Source organism: Bufo bufo, chromosome 10 (genome assembly GCF_905171765.1).
Source record: "Bufo bufo chromosome 10, aBufBuf1.1, whole genome shotgun sequence".
In the NCBI taxonomy this organism is placed as follows: Eukaryota; Metazoa; Chordata; class Amphibia; order Anura; family Bufonidae; genus Bufo; species Bufo bufo.
The window spans coordinates 130411049-130433032 of NC_053398.1; the positions used below are offsets into that span (position 1 = coordinate 130411049).

The 21984-nt window shown below is 47.6% G+C and overlaps 2 protein-coding genes across 2 annotated transcripts in view; one reads left to right on the forward strand and one right to left on the reverse strand.

Annotated features, from left to right (window-relative positions):
* The window catches only part of ZNRF1 (zinc and ring finger 1), a 41095-nt gene extending 31421 nt beyond the window's left edge, over window positions 1–9674 (forward strand). The window contains exons 3-5 of the mRNA XM_040409609.1: window positions 2108–2213; window positions 6534–6623; window positions 7684–9674. Of these exons, the coding sequence (XP_040265543.1) occupies window positions 2108–2213; window positions 6534–6591 (164 nt within the window). The 3' untranslated portion in view covers window positions 6592–6623; window positions 7684–9674. The remainder of the gene's footprint in view (window positions 1–2107; window positions 2214–6533; window positions 6624–7683) is intronic.
* Window positions 9675–11910: 2236 nt separating this feature from the next.
* On the reverse strand, window positions 11911–21527 carry LOC120980472 (plasmolipin). Its single transcript, XM_040409611.1, has 4 exons — window positions 21236–21527; window positions 16930–17103; window positions 16218–16337; window positions 11911–12685 (listed from the first exon to the last, which is right to left on the reverse strand). The coding sequence occupies exons 1-4, from the start codon at window positions 21365–21367 to the stop codon at window positions 12584–12586; spliced, it is 528 nt and encodes a 175-aa protein (XP_040265545.1). The 5' UTR covers window positions 21368–21527; the 3' UTR covers window positions 11911–12583.
* Between the last annotated feature and the right edge of the window lie 457 nt (window positions 21528–21984).

Genomic DNA, 21984 nt, shown 5'->3' on the forward strand with positions numbered 1-21984 from the left:
GCTGAACAGGAACAGAGCCGCCACCATTAGATACAGAAGAGGGACCGCATAAGGGGGCTCAGACGAGGGCTGAGGAGGGGACATGGATGGGGCAGGCCGGCACATACACAGTGCACGGCTGGCAAAGCTGGAGGCAGGGCACACAGATCGGGGCAGAGGGCTCACATATTGGGGGCACAGAGGATATGGTACCTGATTTCCAGCTCTTTTCATTAGAGTGCAGATCAAAGCCTGGCATTTTAACACTGCCACGATCCGATTGGTTAGTCTGCACATACTAACCAATCGGAGAGATCGTTGGCAAGGGCCCACTCTGGTCCCTTGCTGGCATTACTGGACTGTGTGCTGTCCGTGACCGCTGCGGTGCAGGGGCAGAAGCTTTAATTCAAGCGCTTTGTAAGCACATTAACGAGGTGCCATAACATTTATATACGTGCTAGCTGCATGGGACATGTGTAATTTGTACGTATATAGCTGTATGGCAATCATGAAGGGGTTAATGGCAGAAATGAAATGGCTCCTCTTGAATTAAATAACTCCCCTTGGACAGAAGGAATGGGCATGTTGGAAACCAATGCCTGATCCTTCTATCTCCTTATGGCAAGCTCAGGAGGCCCCCAAACACATTAAGCGGCTGGCTGGTCCTACCGAAACAGTGTCGTTTGCCAGTATTTGAGCTGCCCCCGCACGGTTTTCTCAGGGATGGGCCACCTGCATCGACTGTCTCTCTCGGGGATGGCCCTCCACGCTGGCGGTCTCTCTGGGACATCCCATTTGAGGTGGGGGGGGCATAGGGCTCTGTGCTGGTAATACAATGATACATAATTGGCCTGTGTGATCTGGAAGATCATGGATTAGGGTCAATTCACACAGCTGTAATTTCATTCCGCATTTTGCAGAACGGAATTGCGGACCCATTCATTTCTGTGGGGCCGCACAATGTGCAGCCCGGCTCCGGACATGCGGACCGCACTTCCGGGTCCGCATTTCCGTTCCCGAAAAAAATAGAACATGTCCTATTCTTGTCCGCAATTGAGGACAAGAATACGCATTTTCTATTAGTGCCGGCAAAATGCGGAACGCACATTGCCGCTGTCCGTGTTTTGCAGATCCGCAAAACACGTTACAGACGTTTGAATGGAGCCTTACACAGACGACTGGTGCAGACTGGGCCAGGTTTATAGCAGCGGGCACACTTCTATTGTGCCCACTAATGCAGGAGCTGGTTAGACTGGAGTCGTGTTCCTGCAGCAGCTGGTATCTGTGTCACTTGTACTGGTTTCATCTGAACGAGGGCTACAAATAGCTTGGCTGACAAATAGGCTTCCAGCTACCACCCGCAGACTCCCTGCTTCTCTCTGCTGGAGACTAATGACCCAGTAACTCAGCCAGAATAGATCCTCCCTCATACAAGTGCTATTCACTGCAGTCTGTCAGAGGCAGGGTGAATGTCAGCTCCTGGGCACAGCTCGAGCTGTCTATATATACATTGCCCTGGATTATGTGGTGGTTTTGCATACATCATTTTGCAGTTTATCAGATGCATAGATCAGATCACAGTGCACTCGTCCATTTCAGCTGTATGGTAGAAACCTGCATTATCTTACCTGACTCAATGTACCACCAGGGCGCTCACCAATGGGCCACACTCTCCACCCACTGCAAAATTTAGAGCTGAACGATATGGACCTTCGCCCCAAACCTTGACACATGCTCGTTACAGCTTGTCCACACTCCCACCATGCTTTGTACTTCCTCGCGTTGCATTCTGTGGGTTTTTGCAGATGACGAGTGTACAACGCCTGGTGTGAAGATTGCACCTCCTTCATTACACCCTGTATAGACCTGCAGTCAGCTGTGCAATCCTGCAGCCTCTAGGTTCAGCAGAATTATGAATGCAGCTCTGGAGGCCCCAGTGTAAGGCATGAGGTTTATTTCAGGGGTGCTACAAGCTAAATGTCTCAATCTATAGTTATAGTCAACCTATCTCTCAGGGTGTTTGGAAACTACAGCTCTCAGATGTTGGGAATTGTGGTTTCCCACCAGTTGCAGATCTTTTCTTTGAAGCAATAATTTCTTGATTTTTCTCTTTTTGCTTCCTCTGCAGATGATGTTTTAACGCGGGATGCCGGCGAGTGTGTCATCTGCCTGGAAGAGCTCTCGCAGGGGGATACAATAGCCAGACTCCCCTGCCTGTGCATTTACCACAAAAGGTAGGAGACCCCTGTAGGCTTAACCCTTTGCACACGTGTTCTGGTCGCAGTCCTCTTTTAAAGCCCCACCTGCTTCCGCCCGGTTTGTGTAAATTTGGAGTTCTGGCATCTGTTTTGGCTGCCTGGCGCTTCCTCATTTGGTAAATGCCATTGAGCTGGGTTGGTGACACGTCGCCCTGGTAACCTGGCGCCCGTCCCAGCCCGGTGCCATGGGTGTTACTGTAGTAACCTGGCTTGTACTTGCAGTCTTCTGTCCAATAAACTGGCCTGGGGGTAATTACTCACGAGCGATGGGGCTCGCTGATTCGCTCTTAACCCCTTGTGTGCTGAGGACGCTGTCCGTATTGCTGTAGCTGGGTTTCACAACCCCTGGTATGGGGTTGGCACGGCTTCAGGATGATTTTCACCTGTCAGTCCCGTGCCAATTCAGAGTCGGGCTACACCGTCTGGCTGCTAGGCATACACGCCTTAGCAACCAGATGATTTTGTGGGTTCTCAAACAACGTGTCCCTAGCAATCAGGGTGCCTCAGGTTGTCAGGTCTCCAGTGGGGAGACTTGTGTTTTTAAGTTCGGCGTACAAGGTTCGGGTTATCTAAGAATTCCGTTATGGATTCCGCTACCATGGACCATAAGTTATCCGTCGCGGAATCCATAACTGAGTTCTTAGATAACCCGAACCTTGTACCCCGAACTTGAAAACACAAGTTCGCTCAACACTAGTCTTCAGCTCAGGATAGGCAACTATGTAAGGAAACTTTTTGCACCTTCTTAATAGGCACTGTTACAATTCCCTACCATTTTTAAGATCTCTGCTTGCTGTAAATGAATCTTATGTCCAGAGGTGGGAATCCTGTTGAAAGCTGAACGTTTCTTTCAGTGTATTAGTCTCTAGACAATCGTATATGCACTTTATTCGTCAGTAACACAAATCTCTCTCCTGTCCTGAGTTTGCTACTATGTATCAATGGAAGCGAATGTTTCTCCTGACTTACCCCCACATCCATTCACCGAGCAAGGAACTATTCATCTCTCCCTCCATCTTACCTTCTCATCTGACTGCTGGCACAAACCTGTTTGGCAACATAAAACACTTCCTTCCCAACACACACAGATACCTCATGCCTTCTCTTATTCACACCTGCTAACACTATCTGCATCTTTTTATTGCTGGTGATATCTCTACAAATCCAGGCCCACCTCACCACTATCACCTCTACCTCCCACTACAAATCTGCTTCTACAAATTTCTGCAACCCCTTAAACCTGAAAACCATTCCCCTGATCCCCGCTCGCTTGGTTTCTCTTGCAGGAGCAATTATGGAATGCACACTGTCTGTAACAAACTCTCCTATATTTATGACCTCTTCATCTCTCAAACTTTTCTTTCTGGGTCTCACAGAAACGTGGCTGACACCCTCTGACACCTCCACCCCTGCTGCAATCTGTTGTAGCGGATTTCATTTCACTCACACCCCCCGCCCCGGCTGCAAACATGGTGGAAGAGTTGGTCTTCTCCTATCAGACACCTGCTCCTACAGCCCAATTCCACTGCCACCCTCCACCACTTCATTTGAAGTACACCCTGTTCGCATCTACTCTCCCTCCAAGTAGCTGTCATTTATCGCCCCCCAGGCTCAGCCACCGTCTTTCTTGACCACTTTAACACCTGGCTCCTACACTTTCTTTCTGCTGACATCCCCACTATCATCATGGGTGACTTCAACATCCCTATTAAACCTGCCACTCGGCCGCCTCTAAACTCCTATCACTCTCTTCCTCCTTCGGCCTATCACAGTGGTCTTCAGCTCCCACCCACAGAGATGGTCACACTCTGGATCTTATCTTTACCTGCCTCTGCTCCCTATATACCTTTTCTAGTTCGCCTCTCCACCTATCTGACCACAACCTACTCTCCTTCTCTTCACTGGTCTCTTCTGCTGCTCCCCCAGTCCACACACTAAAACCCCCTGAAGGAACCTTAAACATCTAGACTTTCGCTTGCTTTCTGACTCTCTTCTGCCGCTCTTACCATTTTGTTCCCTCAAAGACCCAGATACTGCCACCACCCTGTATGACACCACAATAAGTACAGCTCTGGACATTGTTACCCCCCTCACACAAAACAAAACTCAATAAACAGAAGCTTCCAGGGCTGCTGAGCAGCAATGGAAGAAATCCCCTTCTAAGGATCACTTCACCGCATACAAGCAATCCCTCCTCATTTTCAATCCTCACTCGCTGATGCAAAATAGGCGACTTCTCATCTCTCATATCTTCCCTGTCCCACAGCCCTAAACAACTTTTTAACACTTATAACTCTCTTCTCCGTCCCCCAGCGCCCCCACCCTCTCCTCTCAGCTGAGGACTTTGCCACATACTTTAAACAAAAGATCGTCAACATCAGAGAAGGCTTCATTGCACAGTCCCCACAGACCCTCTACACAACTGCTCGGTCCTCTTCTCCCAAAACCCGCTTCTCCACCATTACAGAAGAAAGTCTCCACTCTACTCGCCAGATCACATGTCACCACCTGTGCACTTGACCCAATCCCATCCCACCTCATTCCTAACCTCACCACAGTGTTTAACCCAGCCCTAACTCATCTCTTCAACCCATCACTAACCTATGGTGTCTTCCCCTCTGGTTTTAAACATGCTACCATTAAAAAAGCCTTCACTTGACCCATCTGCTTTGTCCATTTATAGCCCCGTATCACTTCTTCCATATGCCTCAAAGCTACTTGAGCAACATGTCCATTCTGAACTATCCTCTCACCTCTCCTCCTGCTCCCTCTGACCGCCTACAATCTGTCTTCCGACCCCACCACTCCACTGAGACTACCCTTACCAAAGTCACCAATAACCTACTAACAGCTAAAACCAAAAAACATTACTCTGTCCTCCTTCTCCTTGACCTGTTCTGCCTTTGACACTGTTGACCACTCCCTTCTGTTGCAAACTCTCTCATCTCTTGGCATCACTGACCTGGCCCTCTCCTGGATCACATCATACCTCACAGAGCGGACATTTAGCATCTCCCACTCTCATACAACCACCTCGTCTCATTCCCGCTCTGTTCGTGTCCCGCAAGGCTTTGTCCTAGGACCCCTGCTCTTCTCTATCTTCACCTTTGGCCTAGGACAGCTCATAGAGTCCCATGGCTTTCAGTATCACTTTTATGCTGACGACACACAGATCTACCTCTCTGGTCCAGACATCACCACCTTACTATCCAGAATCCCACAATGCCTATCTTCCATATCCTCCTTCTCCTCTTTTTCTAAAACTTAACATGGATAAAACAGAATTCATCATCTTTCCCCCATCTTGCTCAACCCCCCCAACAGACCTATCTCTCACGATCAATGGCGGCACACTCTCCCCGGTCCACCGCCTTGGAGCGACCTCGTATTCTGCTCTCTGCTTCCGACCGCACATCCAAGCCCTTTCCACCACCTGCCGACTCCAACTCAAAAATATCTCCTGCATCCGCGCTTTCCTCAACTTTGAGTCTGCGAAAATGTTTGTACATGCCCTCATCATCTCCCGCCTAGACTACTGCAACATTCTCCCCTGTGGCCTTCCATCTAGCACTCTCGCACCCCTCCAATCTATCCTCAACTCTGCTGCCCGACTGATCCACCTCTCACCCTGTTACTCCTCTGCCAATCCCCTCACTGGCTCCCCATTACTATTCAGTTCAAAATACTAACAAATACATACAAGGCCGTCCGCAACCTGTCCCCTCCCTACATCTCTGAGCTACTTTCTCGATACATCCCCACACGCTGTCTCCGATCCTTACAAGACCTCTTCCTCCTCCCCTCACCACTTCCTACAATCGCCTCCAAGATTTCTCCCGTGCATCCCCCACACTCTGGAACTCGCTACCCCAACATATCAGACTCTCACCTACCGTGGAATCCTTCAAAAGAAACCTGAAAACCCACCTCTTCAGACCAGTGACCCTGCTGCCTGTATACCGCCACGACCAGCTTCACCCGCACCTACTGTGTCCTTCTCCCATACCATGTAGACTGTAAGCCCTCACGGGCAGGGCCCTCTCTCCTTCTGTACCAGTCTGTAACTCGTCTTGTTCATGCTTAGTGCAATTGTCTGTATTATGTATGTGCACCGCTTATCATATGTACAGCGCTTTGGGATGAATGGCGCAATAATAATAAAAATAATAATAAAATCATAATAATTTCATTGACCGCAAGATGAAGCCTTTCACACCTGGCCTTTCTGACTTTTCACTTGTCTGTTGGTTCTGTGTTGGGCCTTCATGATGTCTCTTCTCTCTCTCTCTCTTTCAGCTGTATAGATTCCTGGTTTGAGGTGAACAGGTGTTGTCCAGAGCACCCTTCTGATTGACCTGCGGCCATTCTGGCTGACTTTCTCTTAAGGTATGTACTTATGACACCCCCACCCCTTCCTTTCACGCTGCACATCTTCCCCTGAGGCTCCTATTCTTCATGTGGCCTTCGGACAGTCAGGCCGTCCAGCCTTGTATCAGGTTGCTTTGCTGATGCTACATCTTGACAAGCCTGTATTGCAATTCATTAGACTTGCACGGCTGGTCATACATGTCAGATACACCTGTTTAGCCGTTGGCTATCTCTCCCGGCCCCTGCATCCACATGCACACTCTGCTTGGCTTTAGCATGCATGTGTCCAGAATGGTGAGAGGGGAGTAAATTTGCTTTAAAGGAAAGCAAAATTTAAAGAACCAAGGGGGTGGCACATATCATGAATGGAGTCACAGCATGACTAGCGAAGCTATTGCAACACGAGAATTGCAAAGAAGTCGAGCAGGGTTATCTTTTTTGCAATTCTAAGGCCGTAATTCTGAGGTTTGCATAGTAGTGCACTGCAAACCCCCCCCCCCCCCCCATTAGTTTCTAAGGCTGCACTGCTACACAGTGATTCTAGAGTGTCACATCCAAGATCGCCATGTAGCCCCAGACTAAATGTCCGATAGATAGGGGTCTCATCTCTGGAGTCATGGCCCCACTGTGAATAGAGAGGTGGATGCATGTGCTCGAATTTCTGCATTCACTTCTGTGGTAGTTCTAAAAATTGCTGAGAAAGCTTGCTCTGCAATTTTCAGAATTCCCATTCTGTGCATATGCCATAAATGTCCAGATGGGAATGCCTCTTTAAGACCGTTTCCACATGGTGGCTGCGACCCCTTCCACCCAATGGCCACATGAATTTGTAGGTAATGCCTCCATTAACTTGAGTGGGTGTTGCGCGACTGCTGTGGGTGATGCCTGCACCTCCTATAGACTTGCAGCTTGTGGTGGGACCCCCTCTGATGAGGACTCCTGACCTGTCGCCCCTTCCCTACCTCTTTGTTGCTTTGGCACGCGTCTCTATTTCTGTCCTGCATGATTAGTCCTTGCACCATGTGACTTACCTGTAGATTTCCCATTCACCGGTGTCCTCTCATCTTCCGATTTGCAGAGCACTGGGTTTCACCCTCTTTAGGATCACAGAGACTGGAATCTGCGTCCTTCCAGGGTTGTCTGAACTGCTTTCCACACTCGCCCCCTCCTTCATGCGCACCTTCAGTTTTACAAGACTGAAGATCCGGGGAATAACAAAAGCCAAACTGAAGACTCTTCCCATCATCATCTTTAAATGCTCGTGGGGAGAAGGCGTCGGAAATGGGGAGAAGGCAGAAGACGGCGTGTCTTTTCACGGGCCGCTCCTACCAGGTCGAGGATGCTGAGAGGTCTTAAGTCAACGCCACTTGTGCCCTTTGTCGGTGGAGTTCATGGATTGGAGGGGTGGGGGGGGGGGGGGGGAGAAGAGCAAAGGAAGGTCGATGGAAGAGAATGTGAATCCCCTCTTCAACCCTGGTGACCCCGCCGGGTATACATTGTCACCTGCAATGCCATGAGACAAACATTTATACTACTTAATTCCTGGCACTTTGCACTGAACGTTTCAAGGGTGGGACCATCCTGCGCAACGCCAGAGGTGGGGGGAGGGGTGCTGTTGGCACATTGGTTGGCTTTCCTGGCGTCTTGGTTATACCAGGGTTTTTTTGTTTTTGTTTTTTTTTCTTTCCCAGTGCTTCCCAGACTAAAAGCTTTGCTGATGGCGAGGGCTGACGGACTGGGCTGCCTTGCCGTAACGTCATCTCCAGCCGACTTGGTTTTTGCACACGAGAGAAAACAATGTAAGGGTCCATTGTGACTATGCTGAGAGATACAGGGTTGTGAAATGGGAACCCCCACACGTTTTCATTGTTTGTTTTCCCCATCAACTCCTGTAATAATATTATTATAATAGATAATGTAAGTAACTTATGCTGGATTGAGGCCGAGAGCCGCGTTTCGAGGGTTGTTGGCGTTTGCTTTGGGGTCTCTTCATTTTACCCGCTCGGTGGGCAGTCGTGACGTTCTTATCGGTGTTCACTTCCTGTGTATATTTTGGCGGCTTAGGCTGTTCTGTCTGCAGGTGCTGGATTATAGGGGATTGATGCCCCCCATCCTAAAAGGTGACCCTATTAACCCTTTGTGCACACAGACGCCACCGCACTGATCGTTGCCGATCACCGGTCTCTAGCAAGGCTTAAAGGTGCACGGGGGGGCCTCATCGCTCGCAGCATCGCAGATGGATCTGCTTTTGGCCTTATGCCCTCCGCAGTGAACGGGTCCTGAGTACGTGATGATCACCCGTCATCCCACAAAATCTATATCTCCAGCCCATAGTAGCTTTACCACACTGATGCCCCCCACAAGCTTAGCCAAATAAAGTTTTGCACCGTTTCGGCTCACGTCGGACGTTGTATTTATTCGAGGTCTGCTCCTCGTTTTTTTCTACGCAGCAGATGCCTCACTTGTAAAGATGATCTAGATTTTATACAGGCCTGGCCACTGTAATGTGCTGTGTCGTATAGCCACCTAGTGGACAGTGCACGTAGTGCAATCCCTTCCCTCTTATGCTGTTTACACCCTGGTAAAGGGGGGGCTATGTTAGAATTTAAGAATTTGGGGAGCAAATTGGTGCCAATAGATATTTTATTTCTTCACCCACTTCTGTGGACAAACCTAATCTATGGATATTGCCAATTTAAGCAGACGTCACCTGGATTCAGTTTGCATGTTTTTTTTTTTTCCACCCCAGTAATCTAATTCTAGCTAATTAAAAGGACATAACTCTTTACCTCCCGTCAGTGTTACCGTGGGGGTGGGTTTGCACTGTCTGATTCTTGCTGGAGTGCCCCCCCCCCTCCCTTATTTTATGTTGGGCGGATACAAGGGGGGAACTTTTTGGGCGGGGAAAGCTGTAGCGGCCAAATATAATTTGCCCTGTAGTGACTTCATTCATTTTTTATTTTTTTGTTAATTTTATAACGTGGGTGGGAAATGAGCTGCGGACTGTGTTGTATATCTGTTGTTCTATAATAAAGGAATGGATCTTTACGGAGTCCTGACTGCCGATTACTGATCTGCCTGGAGACTGGCGTTCGTCGCACCCTTCTTGTGTTTGCATTACTTCCTGGTAAGGGTGTTGCTGTTTTAATTTGAGCCCCCTACAATGTAGTCCATGTCACAAGTGCCAGGATTTTATACATGACCTCGCAGTGTCGCACACTAACCTATTGGATTAATACTGCCACCATCCTACAAGCCTATGAGACCTGCCATAGAAACCTGTGTTGCAGAGCTTGCAATCTAAGGCAGAATACAAGGTGACAACTGCATATATTCAGAGGGTTGCACAGGATTAGAAAAACATGGCAGCTTCTTTCCAGAAACCAGCTCCTCACCTGTCTAAGGGAGATCTTTAGTATTGCAGCTCCGCTCCTTTGAAGTGAATGGAATGAGCTGCAGTGCCACACACAACCTGTGGACAGGTGTAGGGCTGTTTTTAGAAAAAGGCAGCCATGTTTTTTCGAATCTTTCAAGGAGCATTGCTCCACTTTTCGACCACACATTGTTGGACCGCCAAACTCTGGCTACTTGCCGGAGTGGGAGATTGAACGTGAATCCATGGAGTGTCCCGTTGGAAAAGTGGAGATTTGCCCCAAGAAAAACATCCTCACCCCGGCATATGTTTGTTTTCACCCCTTGCCATGGGGCAGCAGCTGCTCTTTCTGCGTTTCAGCCATATCACTGAGAAGGCTAATGGTTATACAGTATTTTCCCTGCGGTTTTCATGTATGTCAGTCTAGAGCAGTGATCAGCACCCTCCAGCTGTGGGGAAACTGACTCCCAGCATGCGACAATTTGCTTGGAACTGCCATAGAAGTGAATGCAGCTGGAGTGGTGAAGGTTGTTGACCCCTAATGTAGAGTATGCTTCCCCATAGCCTTGCTCCTTGAGGCGGGAATGCCCATATGGCAGCCCACGTGTATACTGGTAACTTCTGATGGACTGGAGCCATTGAGCACTCAGATTTTTATTGCATTGCGTTAAATCAAATGGAAAAGGAAAGCTGAGATTTATTAAATGCTGTGGCACGGAAGACATAAGGTTGTAATATTTCTATATTACAGTAATTAATCAAAACTAATGCAGGTTCTTTATTCTCATATAAGAGTTGGAATCTTATTTTTATAAGTAATGACTAGAGATGAGCGAATTTCATATTTTAACATTCACGCTTCGTTTGGTGGTAAAAGGTGAATTGCGTTATGGATTCCGTAACGGACCATAACGCAATTCTATGACTGAATGCCTTTAGAGGCATTCCGTTATTCATTCCGTCAAAATAGAAGTCTATGGACTGCAAAACAGATCCGTCCCGTTATGCAGGGGAGTCCTCTCCTGCATAACGGAAACAGTACAGATCCGTTATGCAGGCCATAGACTTCTATTATGACGGAATGCCTCTAAAGGTATTCAGTCATAGAATTGCGTTATGGTCTGTGGTAACAGAATCCATAACGCAATTCACTTTTTACCCCCAAACTAACATAACATGAATTCGCTCATCTCTAGTAATGACTTTATGGCTTCCTAGTTCTAATAAATCCAATAGCTTTGTCCTGTAGATTGCATTTTACATTGTCACCACTAGGTGGCAGCAGAATTTTCCATCAGAATTGCTGCACCCATTGCTCTGTTATGGTGTAATGATCTGCTGCCACCTAGTGGTCATATTGAGCACTGCCCTGAGTCAATCTTCAGTCTTCCACTGTGATGTTGCATAATGCATTAGGAGTCCCTAGAAAACGGAGACAGCCTGATGTAAGGCCTGTCGCTACATGCTTGAGCCATATATTAAGAGTGAAGATCGTAACAGGATCCTACGAGATGAAGAAAGCGCTGCTTGTCTCATCAATAACCGATCCTGTCCTCGTCTTAATCATGTGACTCAGTGCATTACATGTCATTGTATGTAAGCATATTTAATTTAAATTCCTCACCATTCTCAAAACTTCTGCTTGCCATCAGTCAACATGACTAAACTTTTACAGATGCATTACTTCTCCCGGGTGAGGGTTTGGTACAGTTATATCCAGTCTAGAAACCTAGGCTAAACACAGCAGCACAAGTGTCCAGATTGTTTGTTACAATGTATCGGTGCAGGTAAACCGGATCATTCTGGAGTCCTGGCTGGTCAGTTTGCAAAGGATAGTCTAGATTTCATACATTGTCACAAACCCTCAGCTCTGATAACATTTTATGTCCTAGGAGCTATACTGCAGGAAAAAAAACCACAATTATATTTTAGTAATTTCGCTGTTAGTTGTGGGTCTGGTTTATTTGACGAAGCATTTGTAGGAATTTCCTGAGTCCTGATCTGGATCGTTCTGCTCTTTCCAACGAGGAACACTAGGGTCAGCCTCTCCCTGGCCAGAAGTGGCTGATTACAGGTGGCAATAGCTGGTGCTCAACCACAGAGTGCATATAGAGCTTGTAGACCGCAGGCTGTACTGTCATGACTAGGTTTACGTTCATTTGTTTTCTCTAAAATGTGTAACGGATCCTCTGAGCGGATAGAACAAGCTGTAAATATGGCCGCTTGAGCAGGCCGTTGGTAGGAGAACACCATATAAAGGGGCCTTGTAGGATCTTGAGAATTAGTGGCTTCCAGTCTGTGGATTTCTTGCTGTTGCAGAATGACAGCTCTCAGCATATCCTGACAGCCAAATGGTGGGAGTTGTAGATAATTGAGAAGACCGCCTGGATTTATTCAGTGCAGAAGATCTGTAATGTATCTGCTCCAGGCCATGGTCTGTGTGGTCCTTTCACCCCCTCCCTTCCTTATATTACATTGATAACGCCTTCAATAGTCTCTCAGGTCTGTGGACAGGACATCCCAGAGACTTATTCCAAGTTCATGTCTGGTGGGATGACAGTCAGTGGAAAAAAAACTATATACAGCAAGGTGTGCGGGGGAGTCTTTAGGCCTGGGCGGACGCTGCGTTCCCTCCGGTGCCCCTCCATTCCATGAAACTAAAGAAGGTGTTTGCTCCATAAGCGATCATCACCACGCAGGCGAAGAACTGGGGAACAAAGGCAATGGTCAGTGTGCAGATATGTGACACCAGTCAAGAGAGTGAGAAAACTGCAGAACACACATGGATTGTAATTTGTGGATCTGTTCATGTAGCCTGAGGGAGAGTACAGAGGTTGCAGTGCACTTGGCCCCTAGGCCATGAAGGACCTAAAAACCCTCTTGCCACCTGGCGTTGCCTGCACATGATGCGGGTGAACGCACATGACATCTGCACGAATTTCCGTGCGTTTCTGCAGCAAATCCGCAATATCTAATTGAGGATTTTTGAGAGGATTAGATCCAGTTTTGCCACAGATCTCACCCTTCCATTGAAGGGGGTGAAATCTGCAGCTAAAACCACAAACATAGTTAAAGGGGTTGTACAGGATTTTAATATTGATGACCTATCCTCAAGACAAGTCATCAATATCAGGTGGGGCCGGGGTCCAACACCTGGGACCCCCCGCCGATCAGCTGGTTGAAGTGAAGGCTGCGATCCATGTGAGCGCTGCCTTCTCTTCATTGTTTACCTGCTCTCCATTGACATTGCCGCGGCGAGCAGTGTAATTACAAGCTGTCCCATTCAGGTCTATGGGTTTCTATGCTTACAAAACTAATATACATATTACTGCTTTATTCACAGGAACAATATATGATTAAAATTAAACAAATACTATGTGTTAGCTTTCTAAATATAGAAAAACCACAGTCCTCAAGATGATAAGGCTGTAGCCTAACGGTAAGTGGTCAGCATTGTATGTAGGGATCCCTAGTTTGAATCTTTGGAGAGACTTTCAGATTTTTTTTTTCCCCCTCCCTCGTTTAACCATGCACATATTGCTGGTTTCTTTATAATCATATATTGTGCATGTGAATAAACCAGAAAAAAAAAAAAAAATATATGGTAGTCTCTTCTGGGACTTGAAGTTAGGATATCTACCTGCAGTGCTGACCACTTATCACCAGGCTATAGTCTTATCACATACAGAATAAAAATTTCTGGGCGCACTACATAAGTTTATACATCCACCACTAGGGAAAGCTAATGACATGCTGTCACGATGGGGAGTGGGGGAAAACGCCCCACTGAATACCAAAGGAAACAGAATAGCAACTAGGCCTGGAACCCGGGATAAGGGAGCAGGTCACCTCCTAATGCAGCCCTAGTCCTTGCCCTGACTCCTATCTGTATGAGCGAACCCAGATGGTAGGAGGGCTCATACACAGGAACCTTGGGCCCTACTAACCCTAAACATCCATGGGATAGAAACAGGGCTAAGACAACCTGTTCTGCCAAGACACGGATGAACAGGAGTCTCAACCGGCCTAGATGCAAGGAAGGGAAAGGTAGTGGACAGCCACTGGATCAACGGGTAAGAGCCCAGAACAACACACACTCACTCACACCTGCTGCTGCAACGGGCCCCATGCAACAGTACTGGAACCCGTTCACCTCACAGGACACAGCACAAAACAACAAACACGGAATCCAGCAAACCAGAAACTGCCTGGACCCCCCCCATGCAGACAGGATGCACGGCGGCCCCAGGCACAGCTTCTCACTGACTTGTGATTCCCCCTCCGAGGAACCCTGAGGCCCTCATCTGAAGGCACAGATAGACAGGGGAATGTCTAACAAACATGCTGGACAACAAACACCACCAGACCTATAACTTCAACCCATACAAACCACACCTAGATACAAAATAGGTAGGGAAGGTGACATCGATGTCCCACTAGGTGGCTCTCAAGGACTGGGCAGAAGGAACACCCAGGACAGGAGCAAAGCTCCAGCAACAACAAAGGCTGGAGTACAACTGACTCCAGCCTGCAAGCCACAGGCAAGATAAACACCTAATGACTACACCCAGCCAGGAAGTTAACCCCTCCAGCACCAGACAGGGAAATAACCAGGAGGAAAGTACAAACATGCTGTAACAACCACACGTTGCCCCTGGCAACCAGCATGCACGGCTAATGTGTCACGGCGAACAACAATACCTTGACACATGATGAAAAGTACGGCCACCACTAGGTGGAGCTCACTAGATTGGAGGCTTGGGCAGATGAGGTTTAACACTGACAAATGTAAAGTTATGCACATGGGAAGGAATAATGCAAGTCACCCGTACATACTAAATGGTAAAACACTCGGTAACACTGACATGGAAAAGGATCTAGGAATTTTAATAAACAGCAAACTAAGCTGCAAAAAACAGTGTCAGGCAGCTGCTGCCAAGGCCAATAAGATAATGGGTTGCATCAAAAGGGGCATAGATGCCGTGATGAGAACATAGTCCTACTACTTTACAAATCATTAGTCAGACCACACATGGAGTACTGTGTACAGTTCTGGGCTCCTGTGAACAAGACAGACATAGCAGAGCTGGAGAGGGTCCAGAGGAGGGCAACTAAAGTAATAACTGGAATGGGGCAACTACAGTACCCTGAAAGATTATCAAAATTAGGGTTATTCAAGTTAGAAAAAAGACGACTGAGGGGAGATCTAATTACTATGTATAAATATATCAGGGGTCAGTACAGAGATCTCTCCCATCATCTATTTATCCCCAGGACTGTGATGAGGGGACATCCTCTGCGTCTGGAGGAAAGAAGGTTTCTACACAAACATAGAAGAGGATTCTTTACGGTAAGAGCAGTGAGACTATGGAACTCTCTGCCTGGAGGAGGTGGTGATGGTGAGTACAATAAAGGAATTCAAAAGGGGCCTGGATGTGTTTCTTGAGTGTAATAATATTACAGGCTATAGCTACTAGAGAGGGGTCGTTGATCCAGGGAGTTATTCTGATTGACTGATTGGAGTCGGGAAGGAATTTTTTATTCCCCTAAAGTGAGGAAAATTGGCTTCTACCTCACAGGGTTTTTTTTTTGCCTTCCTCTGGATCAACTTGCAGGATAACAGGCCGAACTGGATGGACAAATGTCTTTTTTCGGCCTTATGTACTACTATGTTACTATGTTACTAAATAGGATTATACAGCCACCACTAGGGGGACCTAATGACATACAGATTATACGGCCATCACTAAATTGAGATCACTACGTAAGATTATACAGTCACCGCTAGGGGGAGCTCACTGCTTATAGATTATACAGCCGCCCGTAGGGGGTGCTCACTACATAAATACATATATATTATACAGTCAATCAACATGAATTGAGCACCATCTAGTGGTGGCTCTGGGTAGTTATGTCAGTGTGATATCTTGCTGCACTGTAGTTCAGAGCAGTAGTGTGCCCTGCCTCTATGGTGAATACAGCACTGGGGTGAGTAATATTTGGTTATTGTGTCACATTTGCCGACACTCCACCCAAGAGCCTCTACAAGTGGAGGAGCCTGTGCGGCAGTGCTATATGTACAATGGAGGTCACATTATGTAGTTGTCATACCAGGGGGGACTGTCTGTCCACGAGACTGACATTTTTAGTGATGTGCTGGGACTAGTAGTTCCACCATACATTGTGAACAGCTCCCAGCAACCTATAATGATGTAAGGTGTATTGCTGTGTTATCTTACCGAGGCTGCCCCTCTTCTGCTGTAATCACTGTGGTTGACAATTCCTATGTTCACCGACGCTGCGCAGGTGATGAATGCTGTCACATAGAGGACGGTGGCTGCCGCGTGGTAGATGAACACCTGGTGAGCGAGAAGAGCATGTCAGATCCCTTACCTGATGATGAAAGTGGATCCAGAGTCCCCTCCCCCACACAGAGTCCCCTCCCCCTCCTCTATGTCTCTTTCTGACTGATGTTTTACGCCTCATGCACACAACCATATTTTTTGCAGATCGCACATGGAACCATTCATTATGGGTCCACAAAAAAATAAATAAATGCACAGCACCCAGATGTCATCCATGTGCAAAAAGACAGAACATGCCGTATATTTAGCAGCAAATTGCGGACCACAAATCCTATGAAGTCAATGGGTCTGCAAAAAAAAGGGATGCAACACGGACGTCATCCATATATTGTGGACTGCTAAATATTTACAGCTGTTTGCATGAGGCCATAGATGATTTTCCCTCACTGCCTTCTTGCTGGGCTTGTGATGATTCCTAGTAGTCAATCAGAAGTAGAGCTGCAGGCTAAAGCATGGTGGACACATAATGCATCAGCCTCTGATAAGACAGAATTGTGACTACCAGGAGTTGGAGTATAAATGGGCAGTGGGCATCAGTAGGAGGGTTGTATGTGGTTTCCAGGCTGACCAAAGACGTGGGACTCACCGTTAAGGGCCAGGGAATGAAGGGGATCCTCCTCTGCAGCTGCAGCAAAATGATGGTGAACAGCATGATGGTAAGCACCCAGCAGATGATCGCCACGAACATGACCCAGCCGTAACCGGGTGCAAAACGGTAGTAAGTGTCAGCAATCAGTGCCCACACCAAGAGACCCAGGAGCTGCAATAGTGAGAGCAACAGTCAGTAACACTCTGCCCTATCACCCGGACGGGACTGAACAGCAGTGGAAGTCTTTACTACTTACCTTGTGCTGATCTGGAGTCACATCCACAGCTGCATTCACAATTCACATGCTCCAGTCACATCCACAGCTGCATTCACAATTCACATGCTCCAGTCACATCCACAGCTGCATTCGCAGTTTACGTTCTCCAGTCCCATCCACAGCTGCATTTGCAGTTTACGTTCTCCAGTCCAATCCACAGCTGCATTTGCAGTTTACGTTCTCCAGTCCCATCCACAGCTGCATTCACAGTTCACGTGCTCCAATCGTATCAGAGCTACATTCACAGTTCATGTGCTCCAGTCACATCCACAGCTGCATTCACAGTTCACATGCTCCAGTTACATCCACAGCTGCACTCACAGTTCATGTGCTCCAGTTACATCCACAGCTGCATTCACAATTCACATGCTCCAATCATATCAAAGTTCATGTGCTCCAGTCACATCCACAGCTGCATTCACAGTTCACATGCTCCAGTCACATCCACAGCTGCATTCACAGTTCACGTGCCCCAGTCACTGCCACAGCTGCATTCACATGTTCCAATCATATCAAAGCCACATTCACAGTTCATGTGCTCCAGTCACAGTTCGCATGCTCCAGTCACAACCACAGCTGCGTTCAAAAATCACATGCACCAATCGTATCAGAGCTACATTCACATCCACAGCTGCATTCACAAATCACATGCTCCAATCACATCCACAAATCACATGCTCCAATCACATCCACAGCTGCATTCACAAATCACATGCACCAATTGTATCATTCACAGTTCATCTGGGAATGATCGGAGCAGTTAGCCCAATCCTGACTGACTCCAAGTGACGTTTCTGAATGCAGCTTTAGATGTGCCTGGAGTATAGGATGTAATGAAAGGTTACAGGGGTTGTCTCATGTCATATACTGATGGAATATCGCTAGGATATGCCACCAATGTCAGACAGGTACCACCTCTGGGACCCATTCCTATCTCTAGAATAGGCCCCCCGAAGTGAAGGCGAGAGCACTGCGCATGCGCAGACATCCTCCATTCAATAATAAACCACATCACTGTGTGAATTTAAAGGGCCAGTACAAGTACATTGTGTAGTATGATGTAGACGTCTGCGGAAGGGGGTGCAGCCCTGGAAAGAAGTGACATAAAGTAGTAATTTTGGGGCACGGACGTTCCCCACTTACTCTTGAACGCTACAGTCGGCCTCTCCCCAGCCCTATCCTGAATGGATATGGTGACATTATAGGACAGACATGGAAGATAACCCTGTGAATATACCTATATATTTGACATGTGGTTCTGTTGGGCTCCTCTGTACCGTAACCAGGCAGATTTACTATGCAGGAGTCTGGGAAAGCTGGGTGACAAGCCCTGCAGGAATGTTAATGGCAGCCATATTAGTTGTCACCCAGCTTTCCAAGAAATTGAATAAATGTCGGGAATGTATACCTATATGTATATATGTGGAAGCGATACTGGATGTAGCCCAATGGGGGGGGGTTTAAACAGACTGCCGGTCTAGGGTCCTTTTGTACCGAGGCCCGATCTGGACCCGCATCTCATTGTAGCTTCGCTCTGGGGTTGGGTCCGCTGCGGTATGGCACAAGCAGGTTGTGGCCCGAGTTATTTCTATAAATGTTATTAGAACCGGTTCTGCATGGGTATCGGGCCTTGTGCCAAGGAAGGGGGCGTGGATCGGCTGTCACTGACAACAGATCCACATCCCACGGAATTTAAAGGGGTTCTCCGGGAATTAAGAAAATACTCAAATATTACTTTATAATAAATATATTTCCAAATACCTTTCATTATTTATTATGGCTCGTTTTGTCGGGGAAGCAATCATCAGGAGAAATAAAATGGCCGCCGTCCCACCAGTACACACAGAACCTGTCCTAACCACACAGGAGGACAACTTTAGCTGAATCTCTGGGAAGTTTAGTTTAGAGGAGACATGAAGTACAGAGAGGACGGACAGGACAGGATGAGTGCTGCTGCTCATTACCCCCACCCTCTTCTCTTAGGACAGGTTCTGTGTGTACTTGTAGGACGGCCGCCATTTTATTTCTCCTAGTGATTGCTCCGCAGACAAAACGAGCCACTCTAACTAATGGAAGGTATTTGGGAATATATTTATTATAAAGTAACATTTAAGTATTTTCATTTTCTTAATTCCCGGAGAACCTCTTTAACCCTCTGCATAGGGACCCAGGAGGAATCCGTCACATGCAGCCCTGCCCTCACTGATCAATGAAGCAAGCACTCCCCCTGAAACGCTCTGTGCTGCTGTGATCGCTAGAGATGAGCAAATTTCCGCTTATGAAATTCGTTCACACTTTGTTGGTAAAAGGTGAATTTGCATTATGGATTCCGTCACCACGGACTCCCCTGCATAACGGAAACGGGACGGATCCGTTTTGCAGCCCATAGACTTCTATTATGACGGAATGAATAAAGGAATGCCTCTAAAGGCATTCCGTCATAGAATTGCGTTATGGCCCGTGGTAACGGAATCCATAACGCAATTCACCTTTTGCCACCAAACGAAGTGTGAACGAATTTCAAAATATGAAATTCGCTCATCTCTAGCGATCCCTCCCCCATCAGGATGTTATAAGCTTTAGGACATCAGGACGGGATAAACGTGAAGTTTAAAGGGGTCGTCTCACTTCAGTAAGTTGCAGTCATCATGTAGAGGAAGTTAATACAAGCCACTTACTAATGTATTTTTATGATCCATATTGCCTCCTTTGCTGGCTGGATTCATTTTTCCATCATATTATACATTACTCGTTTCCATGGTTACAGACCACCCTGCAATCCATCAGTGGTGGTCGTGCTTGCACACTATAGGGAAAAGCATCAGCCTCTCTGATGGCCGGGACCATGGGAGGGCACATAGGCTAGTGCTTTTTCCTATAGTGTGCAAGCACGACCACCACTGATGGATTGCAGGGTGGTCGTAACCATGGAAACGAGCAGTGTATAATATGATGGAAAAATGAGTCCAGCCAGCAAAGGAGGCAATATGGACAATCACAGTACATTTAGTAAGTGCCTGGTATTAACTTTCCCTACATGATAAATGCAACTTACTGAAGTGAGACGACCCCTTTAACACCAGGGGAGGGTCAGGCAGCATCGCCCCTTTACCATGTGACCAGCAGATGATCATTGCTTCATCTTATCTGCGGTGATGACATCAGAGGTCACGTGATGCCATCGTGAGACGCATGGGATAGTCACCATGGGGGCAGAGCTCTCTATAGGAAGGCGATGTATCTGACTCCATTGTGTGACCCTTGGACCACAATGTCAATAATAAACCAAGCTCCTGACCCACAGAGCTTATAATCTAATGATTTAAAAGGCTGGAGCGTAATGACGACTTATTCAATCTTTCTGAGTTACTTCGTCTTTCAAATCTTTACCATTTTCAAGATCTCTACACGCTGTCAGTAAATGAGAACATTGCTGACATCCAGACAGAACACTTCTCACAGCTGAGGGTTTGTCACAGTCATTTCCAGTCTAGACAATCCTCTGCGAGTTAAAAAGCCTGGACTCCAGACTGATACACTGTGACGAGCGCTCTGTTAAGATTCATTAGACTGGATACAATTGGAACAAATGGTGGTGAAAAAGTGACAGGTGCGTGTCACTCGGAATGTTTTCATTCACTAACAGCAAGCAGAGCTCATAAAAAGGCATGGCTCCATACTGGAGGTTGGTTTAAGCTGCCGCCTCTAAGAGCCGGGGCTGTAGGTATCCAGGTAAGTGACGCTTGCACTTGTCTGCGGCTTTTTCCCACGGGGGAACGAGCAGCACAAACAAAGACTGGGATTTAGCTCCGCTCCCGCACAGTCTCCGCAGATCTGACCGTTACCTTACAGTCAGGGAACCCCACAGGGTGGATTTATAGGGGGAGGGGTATTAGGACCATTTAGCTGGGGCCCCTGCTAGAGAGGAGCTACCACGTCACAGCCCTGTCCACCTCTCAGAATGCTCCAGCACCCACTGACCCATTTAGTCGCTGACCGTTTGCCGGGCTGGAATCTGGTACTTACGATCTCCACCATCATGAGGATCCCCGGGATGGACCTAAGGAAGGTGATGTCCGGTCTGGGGCAGCAGCCTCCTCCGCTGGAGGCGTCCGGGCTGCTGGTCTGGGTGCTGACTTTGGCTGGGAATTCGGCCATGGTGCTGCTTCTGTTCCTGCGCTGTGCCGAGTGTGTTCCTGCGCTGTGCCGAGTGTGTTCCTGCGCTGCAGGGTGAGGCAGGTATGCGGAGGGCGATTAGCACACAATGGGATTCACAGCTCGCTCTCTGCCTGTCAGAGGGTTCCCTACCTACGCCCCAGACGCCAAGGTGCAGGGGGCGGGCACAGGCAGGTTACACAGTAATAGGATCCTTGCACCCAACACACGGTGCAAAGTCTGGAAGACACAGCCTCACCTGTGCGCGCTGCTGCAGGATTAACCCTCCGCCTGCCGGACACCTGCGTCAGGGAGAAGGAAAATAAGTAACAGTACATGATGGGGGATGTAGTGATACGATCAGATACACCAGCTTAGCAGATGGTATCACATGATAGGATTAGATACACTGGCTCAGGAGATAGTAACTCACGTGATAGGGTTAGATACAGCGGCTCAGCAGACAGTATCACACATGATAGGATTAGATACACAACTCAACAGACTGTATCACAACTCATAGGGTTAAGGTGAATTTACGTGTTGCAATAGTCAGGCAGATTATTGCAAACAAAAGTTCCTGAGAAGGTCCCGCAGATCACCCGATGAATGAACAAAAC

What these genes read in the sequence shown, in the direction of transcription:
- LOC120980472 (XM_040409611.1), bottom strand. Translation starts at nt 21,367, where the DNA reads ATGGCCGAATTCCCAGCCAAAGTCAGCACCCAGACCAGCAGCCCGGAC. An exon ending in TCATTCCCTGGCCCTTAACG is followed by an intron (nt 16,338 to 16,929) that starts GTGAGTCCCACG and finishes CTCGCTCACCAG; the next exon opens with GTGTTCATCTACCACGCGGC. An exon ending in GCAGAAGAGGGGCAGCCTCG is followed by an intron (nt 12,686 to 16,217) that starts GTAAGATAACAC and finishes TTTGTTCCCCAG; the next exon opens with TTCTTCGCCTGCGTGGTGAT.